The sequence below is a fragment of the Drosophila ficusphila genome, unplaced genomic scaffold, assembly GCF_018152265.1.
Source record: "Drosophila ficusphila isolate 14025-0441.05 unplaced genomic scaffold, ASM1815226v1 contig_127, whole genome shotgun sequence".
Lineage (NCBI taxonomy): Eukaryota > Metazoa > Arthropoda > Insecta > Diptera > Drosophilidae > Drosophila > Drosophila ficusphila.
This window is the reverse complement of record NW_025064016.1, coordinates 660923-682740: the sequence shown is the minus strand read 5'-3', so window position 1 is coordinate 682740 and position 21818 is coordinate 660923. Positions and strand designations below refer to the sequence as shown.

At 39.2% G+C, this 21818-nt stretch overlaps 1 protein-coding gene across 7 annotated transcripts; it reads right to left on the bottom strand.

Annotated features, from left to right (window-relative positions):
* Window positions 1-991: 991 nt before the first annotated feature.
* On the bottom strand, window positions 992-9303 carry LOC108092711. 7 transcript variants are annotated; one of them, XR_001771445.2, is made up of 7 exons: window positions 8707-9303; window positions 6241-6619; window positions 5459-5574; window positions 4883-5404; window positions 3541-3700; window positions 1886-1965; window positions 992-1831 (listed from the first exon to the last, which is right to left on the bottom strand). XR_001771445.2 is itself a non-coding variant. In XM_017192437.2 (6 exons), the coding sequence occupies exons 1-6, from the start codon at window positions 9019-9021 to the stop codon at window positions 1940-1942; spliced, it is 1518 nt and encodes a 505-aa protein (XP_017047926.1). In that variant the 5' UTR covers window positions 9022-9303; the 3' UTR covers window positions 992-1939. The 7 variants fall into 7 exon arrangements, 5 of the variants coding, with proteins under 5 accessions (XP_017047926.1, XP_017047924.1, XP_017047927.1 ...); XR_001771446.2 differs by having other exon boundaries at window positions 992-1334; XM_017192437.2 differs by having other exon boundaries at window positions 992-1965.
* Between the last annotated feature and the right edge of the window lie 12515 nt (window positions 9304-21818).

Genomic DNA, 21818 nt, shown 5'->3' with positions numbered 1-21818 from the left:
GGCTACCCTATTCGCTATCTCACCGGTGCCTGTTGTCAAAAAGGATTTAATGCCATATTTATTAGAGGTGTAAATGCAAACACACAAGTTTGTTAATGGTTTGCATACAGGACGGTCCAGTATCATTTGAAAACAAATGGAAATGTTCAAGATCATTACACAGGCCATAAAAATATGATAAATTAGGGCTTTTACAGAATTTGTATTTTATATCGGATTTTGTCGTATCATTTTTTTGCAGTTCTTGGCGGAGGCATAGAAATCTGTACAGACTCTAATGGAAACTTATTTTTAGTTGTCGTCTATTTTTATGTTGCCTAATGGCTCTCATTTTTTCTCAAATAAAGTTTGGCAATAATATTTTATTATAGGATCCAACAACCAACTAAACAGAAAGTTCCGCCCCTGAGCAGAGGAATAATTCAAAACATCCTGCACTTAAAATGCAAAGTGGGCATAAAATCGAAACTAACAAATAAAAATTGCAAAAAATTAATGTGATGGCAAAGCGTTGCATACTCCCCAGCTTTCCGGAGAGGCTGAAAGAAAAAGCAGGGAAACTAAAAAAAAATAGAAGGAAAAACATTGGCACCCCAATCTCATCACTCAAAGGCTGGCCAAGCCCGCTTTTCGTCCCGCTCAGTCTGGGCAACAAAAAATCCACATAAACAATCCGAATGCAGTGAAAGCGAAGGCGGGGTTCGGGGCAGACCAGCAAAATGGTTTAAAACTCAATTAAAGTTTTAGCCGCAAAATAAATGCAAAAACGACGGCAGTGTCGACAGGAGGAAAAAATACTCGAACACAACAAACAAAAAAACCAAACAAAACAGAACCAAAAATAACAACGATTTGGAACTGCCAAATCAGGACTTCCTGATTGGTTAAATACTCTTTAGATTATGTATAATGCAAATCAAACTCCTTTTTTGTTTAATTGATTTCATTGATTGGATACTTACTTTAAATATTTTAACCACAGATAAGATGTGTAGTTAAAGTCCTTTAATAATCCATTTAAATGAGACCATATTTTTAAACGTATGACAATTTTACAATGATTATATTAGAATTTTCAACGCGGTTTTAAAAATATTAAATCAAATACAAATCGCACACTTTTAAACACAATAACTTTTAATAAAATAGAACAAAGCAAACAAATCCAACAAGGAAGCTTAAAACAATTCAACGAAAACTTATTTTAAATTGGCTTCAGTGAGAGAAACCAGCTTCGCATTCCCTCGTAAAAACCTCACAAAGTGCGGGCCATCAGCGCTTGCCACGCCCACCAGAATGGCCGCCCCCTTCTCTAACCATGGCACTTTTGATGGCTGTAATTCAAATGAAAATTACACAAATGAATTGAATTTCCGAAAAATGCAGCAGCAGCACTAGCAGTCGAGCCAGCGAAACTTTGATGAGCCCCGGATCTGCTTTTTGTTGTTTTTTTGTGTGTATTTTTTTTTTTGCTTTTTTTTTGAATGAGCGTAATGATTGTGTGTGGGTTGAAGTTGGCTGGAGTGCGAATGTTTGTTTGTTTGTTTGCGATTAGTTTACGCGCCCCTGGTGCCAGAATGCCTTTGGCCACGGGCTGCACCTCGTTTGACTCGCTGTCGATTGGAGTGCAGTTGGGCTAACGAGTTCCTCGAGAGTTTCACGGCAAATGGGTTTGGTTTTCGGTTTTGGCCTGCGTTTGGATTTGGGCTTTTGGGGGGAAACTTAATGGCGCATTCTGGCCACACGCCGCCTCTGCCGCAAGAGTTTAAATTTGTTTTATTGGAGCGTGAAATCGGGTTTTGTTTTTAATTTTGTTCGGTTCGTGAGAGCACTGTTGGTGGAATGAGTTTCGTTTTCAAATCGCGCCAAAACTGCATATACTTACCCCCTCCGAAAAAAAAGTCTTTTCCGCACTCGAGGGAATATGAGGATCTGCTGTTTAGCACAGATACAATCGCCTCGCACCTAATTTGAATGCAGAAATGACATTAAAATTAAGGCATTTAAGTGGCCAACGTGCATTAAAATGGAATTTCCCGAATGCGGCAATGTGTTAATGACTCATTTCACATGCAACACCACCAAATGGGCGATTCTGGCAACGGCGAACTTTTGCCACAATTTGTGGAACGCGAATGTGGCTAAAATGCGGCAAGACATTAAGTTGAATTATGCAATAAAAATAATGCAATAATAGTTAAACTGGCACATGGCCCACAAAACCCCAGATATGGGGAAAGAAAATGAAAAATCGGGCCTCCACATGAGAACAGTGCATGTCATAACCGAGGGTACTTATAATATTTATACTTTAAAAGGGAAACCCTAAAATAATGTTACCAAAATAATTACGGAAAAATGTTATTTTCTTTTAATAGTTAATTTGTGGGTTAATGTTCTATAAAAATAGAATTTAACAATGGATTTATTTAGAAATATTTAACCAACAAAATAGGCTAAGTTTTTCTTTCTGGTAAGTATAAAATTAGAGATGAATTAATACCCTCCTATATATAAATTTGTACAGTTTCTGCAATTATTGCGTTTTCAAAGGATGCTGAAAATGCGAAAGAACACTTTATTTATTAGAACATCTTACATCGCATTCAATTTAAAAATTGCACAATTTGAACACACACTTAGTTCCGACAGTTGGGTTAAATGATAAAATGAGGCACAACATATCTAGTAACGATACTGAAAACTGGGATCCGAACCATAGACAATGCAACCACATGGATAACCTGTAAGAGGCGTTCAACGAGAGTTAAAACATAAAGATCATTAAACAACAGATGACAGTTAATAAAGACACACATAGGCATATATTTGATATTTATTTGTGACACCAACAAAGTATTATATAAACACAAATTTGTACAGGTCTTATGTTAGAAATTCATTCTCTTGCGTTTAAGATAAATAAAATATGCAGTATAATCATTTTGAAATTGTAATATCGAAACGGCTTAGTATTTCGGGGTTCTACCAAATCGTGTTGGGGATTGGGTGTTATTGTGGCCAACAACCAGCTAAATCTCTAGCCACCAAACAAGGGGAATCGGGTCCAAACTACTTGGCCAATGCTATTTATGGCAACTGTTTTGTGTTCAATTTCGAAAGCAAGAAAAGAAACGTGGTTGATCAAAAAATAAGAAATATATCAAGGATTAATTTAGCAAACACATAGTTAAGCGTATGGGGAAAAGTTATAGATAAGGAAAGAAGAAGAGATGCCAAGGACCCCCAAACTTCGCCTCAGCCTTATGGGCTAACATCTGAAACGAAAGAGAGTTGATCAATGGCATAAAAGGCGGAGAAGTAATGAAAAACGGTCAATTGAATTCCGTCCGCTAGCTTATTGGTTTGTTCCCGATATTAGGTAAATTCGTGGGTCTCAAGCAAAGCCTCAAAATAGCTCGCTGGGTAAATTCATTATTTAGTTACAGCACACAGACATTCACAAGAAGCTCTAGCGATCGATATCGTAGCGCTCAGATGCCATCACCCAGTGGACTAAATTGCAACACTTGAACTTGCCTCGCGGTTTGCACTGCAGGTGCTCTTTGATGTACTGGCAGGGGCACTGGAACTGTCCGCAGTGGCGTCCCGGCTCCAAAGGGGTCACATCCACCAATCCCCGGAGGGCCTCCATGCCCCAGCGGGATCCGTAGCGCAGGAACAGCTGCATGCCGCGCTCCTGCGGAGATTCGGGGGAGATCGGGTGGTGAGTTTGAGGGGTAAACATATAGCGTGCGTATGGATGTGCAGGTGCAGGTGCAGGTGAGAAGTCGGGTTAGGAACGTGGGTAATGGCAACCGAATGGGGCGTGATATTAGTACATCTATGTAATAACTACGGATAGTGCATACTTTTCGGCAGCAGCTGCAAATACTTAGGATACACTAAACACAGAAAACAACATGTTTCGAACAGATTAAATGAAATAAATTTACAAATATTTGCTTAAAATAATATTTGAATTTCATAACAGCAAAATTATTTTACTCTCAAATCACAGTTCAATTTACATTTAAATTACTGCAACGCAATATTAAAAAAAAAAAAAATATATCAAAACTTGTTGTTTTTATTACACAAAAACAATCATTAACATTTTTAGAATTTGTTTTTTTACAATCAAACATTATTTTGCAAATCAAGGAATTTTGTTTTAAAAAACATCTACAATTTGATATTCTCATTTTCTCATCAATAAACTTTATTTCAAAATTAAATTTAAAATTGATTTTACCTTTACATTAGAACACAAAATCTAATATCTACTTTGGGCTGCTTTGCTTAAAATATCTTACATTCGTAATAAGCTCTTTAAGTGCAAGTATGCCTAGGGAAAGCTCGTACCAAATAGATTCTGAATTAATAAGATAAACGTTTTCTCTGGTTTTGCTACTCCATTTAATAGATTCTCAGCGATCTAAGAACGGGATCGTTTCAGGAATTACATATCAGCGATTAGAGCCAGCAGCCCATGCAGTTGATGCCGCAGCAGTGGCGATGCTGCAGGCTGATCTTGATCTTGTTGCGCAACAACTCCTCCTCGTATTGGCACGGGCAGATGGACGACTGCAGATGGCGGGGCGTCTCGTGGACGCCGGCCTCCTGGACGGTCCAATCCAGACGGCGGCGCAGGAAGTCCTTGCCCCAGCGTTGCAGGTAGCTCAGAAACAGCTCCTGGGCAACGGCCTAAAGAAAGCAGTTAGACAATTGGATCATGACGGGGCGTGAGTGAGAGAAACGCGTGTGTGTGTCTTTTTTTTTGGGTTGCGAGTGCGATCCCGGGGAGATGGAGATGAAGTCAACTACCCCTACTTAAGAACAACCCCCTCCGAAAGGCAAAAACTTGAACTATCCAACTCACCTGCTTGCGGGGCATTCGCACCGGTTGGCTGCCCTGAATGACAATATCGTTGAGGTCAATGTCCAACTTTGCCTCCCAGCCCGCCTTGATGGCTTCGCCGCCAGTCTGCTCCGTGTGCTCCAGGAACTCGTTCAAAAAGCTCACACATTGCGTGGCATCGAAGTACATAAAACAAAGGTTCACCTTGTGGCAGGAAATGCGTCCTCGGTCGTCGAGCACCAAAAGGATCTTGTGGCGCATCAGCTGGCGGTTCACTCGCGCCAGACATTTTTCAAGGCCTCTCGACAGGCGCAACTTCACCCACATGCACAGGAAAATAGCTGCAGCGTTCAGGAAGAGCCATCCTACGCCCAGAGCAAAAAGTGCCACGCCCTGAAGCCCAGAAAAGAGCAGAGCCAGCAGGACTGCAAAGGCGAAAAGGATCCAGCAGACCAGGATGCGCTTGTAGCAAATGTTGTACACCGTGAAGCGGTAATCATTAACCAGTGTCTCCATCGCATTCACGTAGTCCTCCACGGTGAGCTGGAAATTTCGTTTAATTAATATGTTATAATTAAAATTGCTAGAGGGGCTCACCGTCAGGCCCTGAGCCATCAGCTCCTCGGGCACCAGCTCAGGTCGGAATATGGCAGGCGTTATCCACGGCCACTTCGTGTTGGCCGGCAAAAGTGTGACAATCACATCGCCATTTGCTAAGAAATAAGAGTTTCATTAAAATAAATTTTCAAAATTCAATTTACAAACAGTCTTAAACAATAATCAATTTCTTAAAATATTATAAGCAGGAAATTTTTTGGATGGTATCATTGGTTTCTCAGATAGAATAAAATGATCAGTTAAAAAGCTTTTTCATGCCAATTCATTAAAATGGCCAAAAAGGGTTTTAAGTTTCCATTTCCGAAAGTTACCCATCAAGCATACTAATTTTAAGCCATAAAACAAAACACTTAAAAATAAATTTGTTATAAGTCAATCTATCAATTTGGGTACTCTTAAAATTAATTTTATATATTATATATCATATCTCAGTTAAGATTAATTTAAAGGATAATTCAATCATGACTTTTTATGTACAGAAGCCAATATCAAATTCATCATTACACAGATATTTATCATATTTAAAAAGTAAACAAATAAACCTTTAATTTTTTCATGCAAGCACAATTGTTTTTATTAATTTCCTGCAATAATTAGTTAATGGATAATGAAAAAGAAAGCTAGGTAAAAGTAGGATAATTTGTTTTCAAAACAATTTCATAATTATTTAAATGTCAGAAAATTGTACCTTAAAGTTCCCAAATAATGAATTTATAGGTAGTGAATTTGTAAAGGTTTTTAATCGGTTTATGAATGCTTACCGAATCCTTCGCGGATGCGTCCCGTTGAAAGTTCAATTGTGCGCATCCCGGATCCCTGGTCCGCCGGCTGGCTAATTCCAGTACCATTTGCACCGCCTCCATTGTGATGATGGCTCGAAGATGCAGCTGGAGCAGGGGATGGAGCGGGGGCAGCGGAGGCTTTTTGGTTTATTAGCTGCGCGGGGTGGCGTGCCGGTCCAGATCCTGATCCAGTTGCACTGGCACTCGCATTCGCACTTGAGCCGCTGACAATGCCACTGCCGGATGCACTGAGATTAACGTGCGTGCTCTCGGTTGTCAAGACAGCGGGTGCCACATCCGGCAGAGGGGCCTGTACCTCGCCCGCTGTTGCAGCTGTGGTCGAGGAAACGGCCGGTCGCTGCGAAATGCCAACAATAATGGGTTAATATTGCAACGCTCTTGCCCTTAAGACGACAATGGCCCGCGGGGTCAGCCAGCAAGACAGTTATGCAAATTGGCAAGCAAAATCAATTCTATTGATTTCTGGCCAGGCTTTAAGAGCCCGCTAAAATCGTTGTGAACGTGAATATACCTATAAGTTTGAGCACTGCAAATCAAGCCGAAAACAATTTGGTGCAGGGCACGTTTTTAAGTTAACAAAAATAGAATTGTGAAGGTAATCCAGTGCCTTTAAATGGTGCCCACTATTGAACAGCCGAAAGCGGTTTATTTGTTTTTGTTTAGATAAATCTCACGTCGCTTGTAGTTCTAACTGAAATGTACTGTAAAGCTTGAAACTTCGTTTATGCAGCAGCACAATTGTTTTTGTTTTTCCTGAAATTTGTAGTTTTGCTATCTCTGCCGATAAGAAAAAAAACAAACAACGATAAATTTCGGAAATTTAATATTTACAAATAAGTTAGCTCTAATGCGAACTACCAAGTTTGTTTTATTCTCATGCAAACATTGGAAAATAAATAAGTCATAGTAACCTTGCTGGTGATTAGTTAAGTAAAATTGGTCGTCAAAGTCATTTTAGTCATGATCTAATACTCTATTCAATTAGCTGTGACTAATTTTTTTCTTCACTCCAAGAAGAAACGCGAACTCAAAATAAATCTGCTGAAATTCAGTCGCATAATAAACATTTCGGAATTGAAAGTGTCAGGGTTTCGCAAAGTTTTTTAAGGCCACAGCCTGTTGACAACCAGCGAAGTGAGTGAATATATAAAATATACAAAGATAAATAATAAATATTTTCTGCAAAAAAGCAAATTACCAGCATGGCAGGTGAAATATTTCAACAGTCGCATGTCGGCATCAGAATACACATTTTGTTTACATTTTCTTGCTGTATGGACTTCTAAATAAATATATAGTATTGAACAGAATGTTTGTAAGAATAAAAAACAACAGAACTAAGTTAAATGTAACATTTGAACCCTGACTCCACTGAATCAAAAATCATAGAAAAATAGAAAAATCGAGATTGATATTTGTTTACATTTCTCTACAGAACTTTTGTGGGATGTTGGCAAACAACCGAATGGAAAAATCTCAAGTAAAATTTGGTTGACTCATAGTTTATCACCGGATGGGACTCGTTTTTAACTTCAACTCTCAGCTGGTTCCCAACCTCATTTGTCATGCGTGCAACGTTCCCAAAATCAAGAAAAGAAAGTTAAGAACCAACCACTTCACATAACAACTCCATTAAGCGACATCAGCAAAAGTACGGTAAAGACTTGACAATGAAAATCTGGGAAAAGGAAATTACCCATTTAAAATACAACATTGGGTGTAAAAAGTACAAATTTCAGAAAAAATTTGAATGAAGAATTCGTTTTTTATATATTCTAAATAATGTCTGAATTATTTAATCGAGAAAAAAGCGTACATAAATTACGGCCAATTTCATGCTCATTGATTAAATACAATTGTGATCAAAATAAATATATTCTCTGGCGGACAGAACTGATTATATTTCATATGAGTGAAAAGCCACCTGTAGTAATAGTTTTTTTATATGTATATCATCTTCTTTTTTGGCTTTAATTTGGCAAATAAATTGCTGTAAATTTTGGTTCTGATTGGACATATGAAAATATAAAATGATTACCTTTCTAAATTTTATTTTGTTAATATTGACTTGCTGTTTTCTCTTGAATACTAAGATAGAGCACAAATTCATGGGCAAAAAGTGACAATAGATAAAAACCTTCAAATTTTGTGATTGCTTTTTCTGTTCTCTCTTGCTATCTTTTTAATGGAAGCTTAACTTTATTGATTGAAATTTAAGGTCAACGAAGGCCCTAATTGGGAATGGTTCACCATTCCGAGAGTTTCCTGTACCGCATAAACGAGTGTGCGAGCGAGAAGACGACAACAAGGGCCTGACTTGCATAGGAATGCGTTTCGTTGCGTTGGGTCACCCGCAAGTGAGAGAAAGAGAGGAAGAGAGCGAGATGGGGGAATGGAGTCAAAGAGAGAGAGTGAGTAAGTTACCTGGACAGGTGTTGTTGTTGTTATTGTCGACGGACTGCGCGAGCGCGCCCGCCTGTTGTTGCTGCTAACCACCGACGGCGGTGGCGGCAGAGTTAACTTGTTTTGTTGTTGCTGCTGCTGTTCTTGTTGTTGTTGTTGTTGTGGTTGCTGTGTGGCACTGCTGTCGTTACTGTTATTGTTTTTTTCACCGCTATCTGCCTCATCGTCGAATTTAACCCAATTTTTGGGCGTCTGCTTCTCGTCGTCGTTTCCATTGAGGGAAACATCCTCCAAAGGATGACTTTGCGCCTGCGCTTGAGCTTTAGCCTCCTCCATTGCGAATGCGGAATTTGCTTAACCGAAGGCGCGTGCTTGAAATTATCGTTATTTTCTTGAGGTGAGCGTGTGACCTGACTTAATGCAACTGCGTTTTGTTTTCGCGTATTTTCTATTTTGCGTTACATAACCTCAATATATGAATTCACACTTCAGTTGCGCCGCTGCCTATTATCGAGTTGGGTTTTTGTTGTTGCCGCTATTTTTTTTCTGTTTGGCTGTCTTTTTTTAAACAGCTGCACAACGCGCCGCTTACGTGTTGGCCGCTCGCGAGTTCACGTCGAACTGCCGCCGCGGCCGCGCCCAGCAACAAAAACCCACATACACTCACAATCTCGTAGCAGAAGAAACAACAACAAATTTGGCTCAGAGCGGAAAGCTCGGCTCAAAGGCGCGCTCAGCCCGCGTTCCACTGCCAATCGGTCCGCTTCGCAAGCTCACCTGTTGCGAAGCTTTCCCGCTCCCACACTCAAAAAAACAATTCAAGATCGGTTGTGAATTTTTTTTATAAAATCCGGCATTAAACAAAAATCAGAGAAATTTGAGATCAGTTAATCTTTAAACAACACATTTATCCAAGGACGATTTAAATTTGATCTAAAAACAATTTTTACCTCACTACAATTTTCAACCTACTTCTCAAATTTAGAAAAAAATCAAAAATTTACAATTCAAATGGAGTTAGTGAACCCACATTTTCTTTCCGTGTAATTGGATATTTATCTTACAATATCAGCTGCAAACTTTGCGTACTTTCTCAGAACAGTTCTCTCAGTCTTTGGAGTTTTGTTTTGGTTTTGCTCACATGACAAATCTAGAGCTTTTTCCAGTATCTTCAGCTCCCCTTTGTATCTGAATTTTAGTGAGTCACAGTTCCATCGCAATGATCACTTTTTATCTCTGTTTGCTTAGAGATCGCTGTAGCAGAATATTTCGCAAAGCAAACACCTCTTTCCGCTGCTGCACTTGTATGACAAGCCGTGCCGCGTTGTCTCCGATTTCGAAACCAATAAACACCTCTTATCAGTCGCAATTAGAGGGTGGGATATATTCACACTTGAGTATCGGTCAGAATTGCAAGAACTTGAGTAATTATTACAACCGGTGAAGCCTTCTTCCAGCGAGAAATAATCCCCCTAATCCACATGCGCCTCAAAAATCAGGTCAACAATTTAAAAACCGTTGAACTGTAAAAATATTATAAATATAGTATTTAAGCTCAATTTCTATCTTATAAACATTTTACCCAAAAACAAGAAAGGAAGCAAGCATTGGCTTGCTCCTCTTCATTTTTTGCAAGTTCACCATATTGAACAGGAACCTGTCTAAGGGGCTGTCGTTTAAGCGATTTTGTCCACTTCCACAGTGAATAGTTTGCATCAACAGTGTGGTCCATGAAGGATAACTTTTGCCCGCAAAAGTGGTTTCGAGAGACTCTCCTTTTTTTTTTTTTTTTAATTAATTCGATTTTTATTATTGTCGCCGGAGACTCCTCAAAACGGTTCGTAGTTGTTTTGCTGCCCTGTTCCACAAAATAGACTAGAACTATCAAAAATGTATTTTAATTTTGGGGGCTCATAAAAAATGTGCCGTTGCATTGCTCTTGCTTATGTCTCACACTCACTAACATTTTGAGCATATTTTTGGTCCATCTATAACTTAAAAAAAAGAGTGCCACCTACTATTGCGTTCTGTTCGCCTGGTACTTCAAATGAGCTTTGGTTGAATATGTTGGGCTTGGCCGAACGATTTCAACGACATTATTTATGATACTTGGATTTAATATAACCGATCAACAGAATGGCGTTTTTGAAAGCTATCCGATATAGTAGCCCGATCCTGCTCGTTCCAAAATAATAGCAACATTTTAGCAACATATCTTTTAAACTAATAGACTAGTTTATATAGAAACAAATCCGATCATGATGTTGATCAAAAATATATAATATGTACATACTTTATAATATATATATTAATAAATATACATTTTCCCCATTTATTATTTTATTGTGAGTAAAATATGTTTTAGGGCCTTGATAGTTTAGCTTGCAGGTGGAAATAATTCACATATATCCTTTCAATACTTGACATTTAAATTGGCTCTGCTATCTATATCTATTCTATTAACCATTCCATTGCCCCAATTTATGGCATTATTTAGTGAAATACCAAACGAAGAATGCAATTTAAAATCAATTTTGACGCCTTCCATGCCATTCGGTCCGACCGGGTCCTGTTTTCCATGTCCTCCTTTCGATAAGCGGAGCTGCATGAATTTATGGCATCAGGAGGAAAGGGGAGGAGGATGCGGTGGGCGGAAGGCTGGACCGCATAGTTCACGCCTGGGCGGAGCAACAAACATTTTTTGGCTCGAATAATATGAGAAATGCTAGAGCCCACAACATTATAGTGGCAATTGTTCGACTGGGCAGCCACAGAAAACTTTTGCCGCCCATAAATTATGCTGAAAAATTATTATATAAGCGGCCAGTGTCGAATGGCGCCGAAGAAATTGGCCGACAGCCAACGGAAAATCGGAAAAAGTCCAGGAAAAAGGGGGAGGCAGGAAAAAGGGGTGTGCCAACTATTGGCAAAAGTTGTTAAACAAATTATGGCCTGGCACAGAGGCATTCGAAACAGTTTCAATTCAAGTTGTCCGCAGTCGAGAGGCTCCAAAAAGATGGAACACATTTTACAATGGTTGTTCTAGGGCAGTTGAATGCAGCTGTCACCCCAAAGAAATTACAACAGTAGAACGTTTAAAGAACGTTTAAATACCTTCAACAAAAATTAACTGTATGGATTACTGATTTATATATTACTTTTATGAATCACAAATATTTATTTTGAAAACTGAAGAAGATAAATATAATCACAACGCTTTTAAGTTTTCTTTAATTTTCAGATTTCCCTGACTTATTAGTGCTCCGTAAAATATATCCTTTCATCCCTTTCCATCCCCCTCGCAAACTTACCTAAAATAAGTCTTTTCCATTAAGCCATAAATCGCTCAACAGGCCGAAAATCCTTTGTGGTTCTAACAGACTGAAAAGCCACAAAATCTGCAGTTTCTGCGGAGGGTTGAAAGCAAGCGGAGGGGGAGCCAGTGAAGCGGGCAAGCAGCCAGCCAAGAGTCTAATTAGGCCAAATTAATTGCCTGCGCTTTTGACACTTGCAAAGACTGAATCGGCGCGGCCCAAAAGAGTCAACAAGACAAAAGCCGGCAAGACAGCCTGCTGGCGAGGCGAAACCAAGTACAACACTCAAAAGTCTATTTGCAACCGACCCGAGCAGTGCCCACCCCTCCTTCTTTTGCCGGAAAAGAGTAATGTTGGCAATTTGTTGGTCGCCGTCTTATTAACCCGCAACAGGAGACGAGGAAGTTGGCGGCAACTTTTTGGCCAACGCGAGAATGTCCAACGGGCATATAAATTAGCCGAGACAGAAGTTTTCACTCGCCGCTCCTCCGTTTCCCTTCGCAAAGCGGAGCATCTTCTGATGGAAAGACAGGCAAAGTTTTGGCATCAAAAAATGTTTTCAAATTAAGCTAATTTATATTATATAAACACGCCTAATGAGTTCCCAGCGAAGGCGCTAGAAAAAGGGTGGTCATAATTTCCCAAAAAGTAATATCTAGGAGGCCCTAAAAACAAGATGCAAACATATAGTACTAGTCGCACTATACAAGTATTTGTGCCGTGGCACGGTGAACATTTTGATTTGCCTCGTCCACCTTTTAGGGTCCTTTGAAAATGGCAAAAGTTTTGCCAACACTTTGCTGTTGCTGTTGCTGTTGCTGGAGTTATTGTTTTTGTTTTCCCTTCACAGTTGGCTGGCGGAATTAACGTGACTTGCATAACGCCCGAAAGTATGCAACGCGGCTGTAAAGTGTCACCATCACCATTTGCTGCGAACCTTTTTGCTCCTTGGCGCGAAGGACTCGCTCGCTGCTCTGCAAAAATAAAAACAAAATGCAACTGGGGAAACGTGTCACAAACTTTATGCTCCTGCCACGCGTCACGCACGCGATTTTCGCTTAGTTGTTTGTCACTTTGTCGCCGCCTTTCTGCCGCTCCAGAATCCGCTCCTCCCACTCCCCACTCCTCACCCCGCTTCCAGCTCCCTTCGACTTGGCCAAGAAAAATGGCTCTGGAAATTAAGTGAGCTGCCATGCCTGGAGCGGCATAAATTAGTGTGCTGAGATTTGAACCGAAGCGGACTTCAAAATTAAGTAAAAGAACGCCAATTTTCACTTGCGGTTAAGTTTTTGGAAACGGAAAACATTTAAGTTTAAGGGTTTACACCAAAAGATAATTTTTTTCTTAAAGACTCGAACGAATTTAAGCTTGATCAAATAAATATTGCATTGTAAATAAAGTCTTGAAGTAAATTTGAAATGTATAATAGTTGTTGTTTTTTTGCAAACTTACAAAGCATTGATACCAATATTTTAATTTCAATTAAAATGTAATATTAATGCATTTATGTATCTTTACAATTTAATCTTAATTGCTTTAGCTTTATTTTTATTTACATAGATAATAAGCCTGCGGCAAATATAAACTGCAATTTTGTAGACTTTCATATTTGCACAACCTATTACATTCTTGGCAAACATTAAAAGATATTTGTATTCTATTTTTATAACATTTTATGATGCCTAGTTCAAAGTACCGAAAAACAATTCACTCGCAATTTAATTAATTTAATTACTGTGTGCTGAACTATAAGTTTCCATTTCTATTTGCTAACTGTTGCCACACTTGAAAACCACTCAAGTTTATAATAACTCATAACATGTTGCAGAAGAAACCGCAGAACACACACCCTGAGTCCTAACACGAGTTACACGACCGGGTCGACAACAATGCAACTGACATCACAATGGGCCAAGAGGTCGACCAGGAATGTGGCAAGGACTCGACTGTTGTTGGCACATGTCACCTTTCATAAAACATAGAATCACTTTGGGGTTGCAGCTATATGGCCCTTCACAGGGAACAAGCTGGCCAGGAATGCAATGTGGCCGAGGCAAAGCTAAAAGCTGTCTTGAAGGAAACATCGGGCAGCTGCAAAGTGGGCCAATCTCGCCACTTGAAAATTGAAACGTTCAAATGTTCAAATGTGAGTGCGAATGATGGAGATGTATTTGCCAAAAGGGCTGACCGCCAAGTAGCCGTGTTTGACAAAGGTACAAGTGGAACTCAGAAACATTTCCCAAGAGAGCTCCTTGGCAAAGTGTTAAGTATAACAACAAGAGCCAATAAGGAAAACCCTTTGCAAATATTTAATAAATACAGACGGTGCTTGATAAAAAAAGTAATAGTATTTCCTAATGAAAAGTACGTTCCCTGTATTGCAGCAACTTCAAATACTATAATTGATTTAGTCTAATTTAATTTAAAATGACAAATGACAAACTGCTATCTCAACGTTAAACTTTTTAGGCATTGGGGAAGTGCCCCAACTCTGATCATTACCACTGGCCCTCTAGGAGCAACTGCCACTTCAGCGTAAATCATTATAATAATTTTCCTAGAGGACCCTCGCGGAATAAAGTCAACGGTGAAAGTTTTCCAGAAACCAGACACGCGGCCAAATGGAAGGAGGCAGACAGCTGGACATCTTCAGACCGAAAAACGCCAAATGCATTTAAGTAGAAAAGCTTGCCAAAAAAAGGGAAAGAAAGTCCAGACGGGGCCATGGCTTGATGTTAGGACGCTTAAACGTTCTGGCCGTCTTTCCGTGGTGGTGGAACTTTTTTCTGGTCTCAAGGCAAAGACTGCAAGAACAGTAGTTTGCTTTATTTAAAAATCCCAAGGCAACAACTTTGCCAAATCAGTTGCGGGTTGACCAAATAAAAACCTCACAACTTGCAGTAGCAATAATAAAATCATATTTAAAACTTTCACACCAGAGCAAAGGGAAAAAAGCAAGAGCGACATGGAGCGAAGAAAAATATGAAAAAGTAGCAAGAACTTGCCGCATTTCCATAACAAACTTTTGCGTTAAAAACAAAAAAGTGTTTTGAGCTACTCGACACTAGGCAAAACACCAAGAAGAGTGCAAAAAAAAAAAACTGTTGTCTGAAAGTAGCCAACTAAACTTTTATTAAAATTGTAAATATTTATCAACATTCACAAACCACTGCTACCGCAGCAAAAATATGGTTGTATGGTTTAGTACTATGAATATTCGTGATAAATGTGAAAGTTTTATAAAGCAAGTGCGTTTCTTAGTTGCAATGAAAACGTAAAAGGGAATCATTCGAATTCATCAGCACTTTTAAGCTAAAATCCTTTCTTGAAAAGCTAACATTTAACATTTAACAATATTATCGAACTTACTTTCTAAGTCCAAGTGCATCGTCTTACCTCCCAACTGCAAATATCAAGCATTGCTACGCTCCAGCCAAACATCCGCAGCAATGTTAATTAGACACGATGGGATTTTGAAGCTCGCCCAGTTACTGCAGCAGGCTCATTTAAGATCCGGATTTAGTCTGGCCGCAACTACGCTGAAGTGGGAATATCTCGTTTTCCACTCAAACGGCGGCAACAATGTGTGTCCGTGCTCAACCTAGTTCCTCAAGCATTTTCCGCCAGACTCGCAAAACAAAAGGGGCAAATTTGCATTGCATAAAATTAAAGCAAGCGGGTGTTTAACATATGTAATTTTTGACAAACAGAAGGACAAGCGAACCGAGGAGAAACCGCGAAAAGAAAAACTGACAGAGGCTTGTATTAATGCAATTTAACGGGGCGTATGCATAATATTTAGCTAAGCCGAAGCCCAAAAGGAGAAAACAGCCAGGCGGCGAAACTTAATTAAAAATATGCGCGCATAATTATAACTATATTTAGCAAGCAACAGCCACATGTGCATTAATTTCGCATGCAAAAAACCAAAAAAAAAAAAAAATCACACAGGAAAACAAGTTGCAACGAAGCACAGCTGCACACAAAAGCCCAACGCGAAAAAGTATGCTACAATCATTTTTTTTCCGCCACTGTAAGCGGCCGGTGCCGCTGATGATGATGATGGTGATGATCCTGTGCCGGGTTTTGTCAACACGCCGCCAACATCCTCGCATCCTGGTGTCCTGATGAGCGTCAGCAGTTACCGTAAATTATTTTATTTATACCGTTGGCCGGACGGACGGCGGGCGGGAAAGTGCACCCAGCTAGCTGTCTGTGTGCTTGACTTAATAAAATAAATTTAGAAGCTGCCTCTATCTCTCTGAGCCACGGCCACCTGCCGCTTCCCCCTCTCACGCCTCAGTTGGGCGCGTTTGCAAAACGGCAAAATGTGCATAATGCCAGCGTGTCAGTGTGTGTGTATGTGTGAGCAAGTGTGTGCTTGTGTTTGTGCGCTGGCTTGCCGTTTATTATTTATGCATGCTGTGCAACATTTTCACCCAGCAGCTGCACAACAAACGCGAAATCGTGGCACGGCTGCCTGGCCATCAGATTTTTTTCGCTTTGAGCCGGGTTTTGTTCTCAGTGCACAGTGGAGCGAAATAGGCCAGCAAGTTATTTTAATAGCTGTGATTTCAATTAAATTTAATTACTAGGAATAAATCTTGAAAGTTTGTTATGCCTATTATAAAAAATTTATAAATAACTTTGGTATTATGTTGTAAAGAGTGAAGTTAATAAATAACATATGTCTGTAAATACCACTGTTACTCATCATAAAATGAATACTAGTCAATGCATTCGATATGCTTATGAGATAAAGGCACATTCTGGTTTTACCTAACACAAACACTCATCGTCTAAATTTGTAAAACATACTCGAATTTTTTTTTGGTCTAATGCATCGAAAAGATTCAATCGAGTGGGCTACCATTAAATCACTTTATAACAATTCAATAATACTACCTTAATATTAACAACAAAAACGTATCAGGGTGCTTAGATTTTCGAGTGAATTCCATATGGGAAAAATTAAGTAGAGTATGCACTTTGGAAAGATATGCCAAAATTTACCGGTGTTCCAATGAGTTAAACTTGAAGCTGGAAGTTTCTCATCTGGTTATCTTATCTGGTAATAATAGTCTCAAAATGGGAACGCTGGAGGTTATCCACTTTCAGGTCGCAACATAAAAACCATGTTTCGTGCGGACAGCTCAATCCCTACCTTCACATCTCAATTTCGTGTTTAACATAATGTTATTATTAAAACTAAATACCTGTGTAATAAAAAACTATATACATTTTTTCCTTAGTCTTTACATTGTTTTACCAAATTAAAATGTCATAAATAATTCATTTGTGGTACGAAAAGGGCTTAACCCTATTTAACATACATTGAAGCAAATCTAGTAAATCCAAATTCACATAAAACTATGAAGGCAAGACCAATTGCGGTTTTCTACATAAATATTAATTGTAATTTATGCTCTTCATTTTTCCATTTAATTGGCTGCCCTCAAATGGTGGTACAAGTATTTGTGTTTTCTTTTGTAACAACAGTTTTACATAATCGAGTTTGACAACAATTTGCAAATTGCACGCTAACCAACCACAAAACGTTTCAATTTGGATTTATTTTTCACAGCCTTTTGTACGATGTATTTATTTTTACCTATGCGGCTTTGTCAGCCTGAATCATTTGCCATTTATCGTTTCATTGGTTTCGGCTTTAGCTTTTATTTTATCACCCGCAATTGTTGGCATTTAGATAATCAAAATATATAACAATGTTTTCAATTTTAATTGACTACACACAAGCAAAAAAACAAGGCACACATTAAACATTTAAAAATGGGTCTCAAAACGACGCAATTTAATAATCCATTAGTTTGAAAATTGGGTTACACATTTTACACATAAAGAAAAAAGCTTAACGAAATACGGATCAATTGCCATGTAATTTAAACTTAAAGGGGATAAAAATAATAAAATCATAAAATTACAAAATAAAATCCACCGCGAGTTTTTAAATTGAAGCCCAAAGGTTCGGTAAACCGCTTTAAAACTACAATAATATCGAATAAAAATATTGTTGCCGCAACAAAAGCCGGCAGTGAAAATGCACAGCGGCCACATTGTATCTAGGACAACCTGCAGCAGGCAGGACAATAAAACCCCAAAGAAAAGCAATTCTTTCATGTCTTATTTTCCCACAGCTATTATTATTATTTTCTGTTATTTTAGAGCCGACGTCCTTTTGTCCTGTTTCAACCGAGGAGCGGCATCATTAAAAATATGAAGAGGTCGATTTAATAAATGTGGATGGCCAAAGTAAACAGAGCCCCGGCCAAGGATATATACGATGTATAGTATCCTTGGGCACTCCATTGTGGCGCTGGCCAAAAATTAAAGCTGCGACTTTGGTCAACATTCTGTATGCTGACGGTATGTGTATGCTCGTGTGGTTGGCAAAGCAATTTACAAAAGTTTTTCCATCAAAAATCCGCTGTCAGTATAAATATCCTTAAAATAGCCAACACGGCTGCTAAGCGGACACACACACACATACACTCACAGAGGCGAAGTCGGGAACACATGGATGATGAAGGATCCCGGCCGCTTCCTGGCTGCCTGCACTTTGCTCCTGCCTGCAGCAATATGATTTATGGATGCATGTGCTGATATATGCCATGTGCCTCCTGTCTGTGCCACGCCCCCTGGCCACCACTCCATTTACCCCCACCCCTCGCTCCGTTGCACGTACGACTATTGTTGGCGCCGAAAATTATGCTACAAAATTTTTCTCTCTCCATAACTTGCTCACACTCGCCTGCAAGTTGCAGTGGTATTGGGGCTCATCTATTTGCAGTTCAAACAAAGAGAGACGTGTTGCCCACTCACACAAGCACACACACACACACACACGCACACATCCACTGGTAAATCAGAGCCACTTTAAATTGAGCATGTTACGTTGCATAAACCGTCCGAAGGACCCTCGTTACCCCCTTTCGAAAAAACATAACTCCACTGGCTTACCGGCAAAGTGATGTGTTCACTGTTTCTTTATCCTTCTGCCTCTCGCTCTCACTTCAGTTGTGGTCCTTTTGAGAGCAAATCTGTTTAAATGTTTGAGATGCGATTATTCCTACTCCTATTGTAAAGTGACTGTAGATAGTCCTTGCTCCTGAGAAGCTAAGATGCTTTTTGATTTTTATACCAGCTTGCGTTTGCCAGTTTTGTCTTGTCGTTCGAATGTTTACGAAAGCTATAATCTTTTTGAAGATGTGGTAGTTGAGAGCTTTACCTTTAATATTTAAACCTTAGAAAATAAAATTTACCACGAAAAAAATAAGCATGTGAAAGTCCAATATGATTATCCCTATCCTTTCCATACGCTGAACATAAGTGGCAACCATAAATTGTCATGTCTCAAATATCTCAAATAACCAAAACTGGGGATGAGATGAAAAATCACAAATTTTTATTCATGCAAAACACAAGACCAATCGGTGAAGGGAAAACGTTGAAAATAAATCCCAAAATCTATGTACTTGTGCACGTTGATTGCTTGGTCCGTGATGGAAAACCCTGCTCTCCTGCCATCTCGAATCTTCCCAAATCCCTTTGCCTGCTTTATCGATCAATCGACTTGCATTTACAATTCCTTTCGATTTTCCTACAGCCACTTTATCAATTTGCCCAATGAAATTCAACAGTTCTGCTTTTAGTTTTATTCTTTCGTGCTTTCGATTCAAGTCAAAAATGGATAAAAGGAAGCAAAACAGAAAAATCAAGAGGAAATGCATCATTCATCATCCGCTGGCTGTGCGAATTGGACCACTTTCGTGGCTTTCTATTGTTTGATTTGAAGTACGTAGCTGGCTGAATTCCAAATATGTTTAGATGGGAATTTTTCTAATTGAATTGATTGTTATAATTGCTGCAATTATTGGAATCACTCGATTTACTTTTCTTTTGGTCATAACTTGTGCAATTATTTGATGTTGTTTACTTGTTAATTTGTCAAAACTTTTGCTCTGAGTGCCAATTGCTACGTGAAAACATATTTTCAACACGTTGTAACTGTCAAATGAACTTGTCAGACGAAAAAGGTTTTCTTTTTCCATTGTCGCCAGCCGCCAAGCGTCGAACAACAGGTGTCCCTAATCATTGTTGCTGTGCGACAATTGATTCTTTTTTCCACATGCCACTCAAAAAATCTAGGAACTCATTTGTAAAACTGGCTAGGGTGTTCTTAATATTTTTGGGATATATTTTTGTATCTTTCTTTTATATATAATCTGTTTGGGGAAGTAAAACATATTTACTAACCCGTCCTGTGTTAAAGTTAAAATAATTTACGTTCCTTGTTCGAAAATTGAATTGTGTCTTTTAGTAGATACTGTGGTCACCTGTCCGAAACTGCACACCTATCAACAGTTGATACTAAGTCAATTACCCCGTCGTATTCAATGGCTCCAGGCTGTAGGCAAAATGCATTGATGAGGCGCCAGCCTGTCAGGACCTCGACTCAATCTCTGCCCGCTCCTTGGGCGCTCTAACGAGTTCTAAAACATTTCGCCCAGCTAAACGAAGTTCAACGCACTGAATAACAAGTAGTTTTTCCGAGCTCGCACAATTTTCCCCATTTTCCGTGTGCCTGCCAGCTTTGGCTGGCGTTGCGGAAGACTAAAGAGAACAGAATCTGACTTGAGACGAGGCAGCAGCACTCAAACTGAATCCTAATGAGGCGGGTGCTGTTGGTCATATGCGGCGTATACTTGATGCAGGTCGGCTCACCATTTCAGTGTTTTCCAGTGTGGGGGAACTAATGAGCAGCTAAATATTTGTTGACAGTCCAAATGCCAGCTCAGCGCTAATTAATAGCTTTGTAAGCTACAGAATTTAAGCCCTTTGTGCGGCTAATAAATTCGCCATTGTCAACAAATTAATATGACATTTCATTTATTTGCAATATGCATAATTATAAATTATGCATTTTACATAAAGACAAATAAAATCCGTAATTTTAATCGTTTATCTAACATTACCCCATCTTCACACTTAAATAATTATTCCCATTTGATTGGGTTTTCCATTGTGATTTTTTTTTACACCGTTTTTCCTCTTTTTTGTTATGGTTACATAATCCCTCTGTGTGTTCTGCCGACCACCATAACTTTGAAAGCACAATTTTATTTACTTTAATTAAAATGGATTAGTTTTCCCAGCATTCCCATCTGCATATTAAATATTTTTTTCTGTTTGGCTTTAACATAATGTGTGCTGTGATTTCTGCTGTTTTAAGTATTGATTTTATGTTTGAGCTAAAAAAATACATTTTAACTGCTGTCTTCTTTTGCATTAAACACCTCTAAAATCTTATTTAGAAAAAAAATGCTTTATGGAAATCTCTATAACTCCTAAAACACCAAGATACATCAAAATCGACACAAATTGGACAAAACAAGAGCCAAAGTCCAAAACCGATGAAGGAACAAAGAAAAAGGATTTAAAAGGATAACAAGAAGGCCGAGAACAAAAACAAAGGCGCGTTGATGTATGATGTTGCCAATTGTTTGAAGTAAATCAAACGGCACGAAATGGTTGATAGGGGGAAAATGGCTGATAGGAGGGATGACTGGGAGCTGGATAAGTAAGTGCAAGCCGGCAAAAGGCACATCCTGTGGTCGAGGCCCCAATGAAGCTACACAGCAACGGTTGCCAATGATTGCTAAGGCCTGGCTGGTCCTTAGGCTATCGGGCTTTATGCCAGCTGCCTTGGGCCCCAGTAAACAAAGCGCATTGAAAAATTGCCAGGAATAAAGTGAGCGACCAACTGCCGGACAGTGCCGGCCAAAAGCATGCGTCCATGTC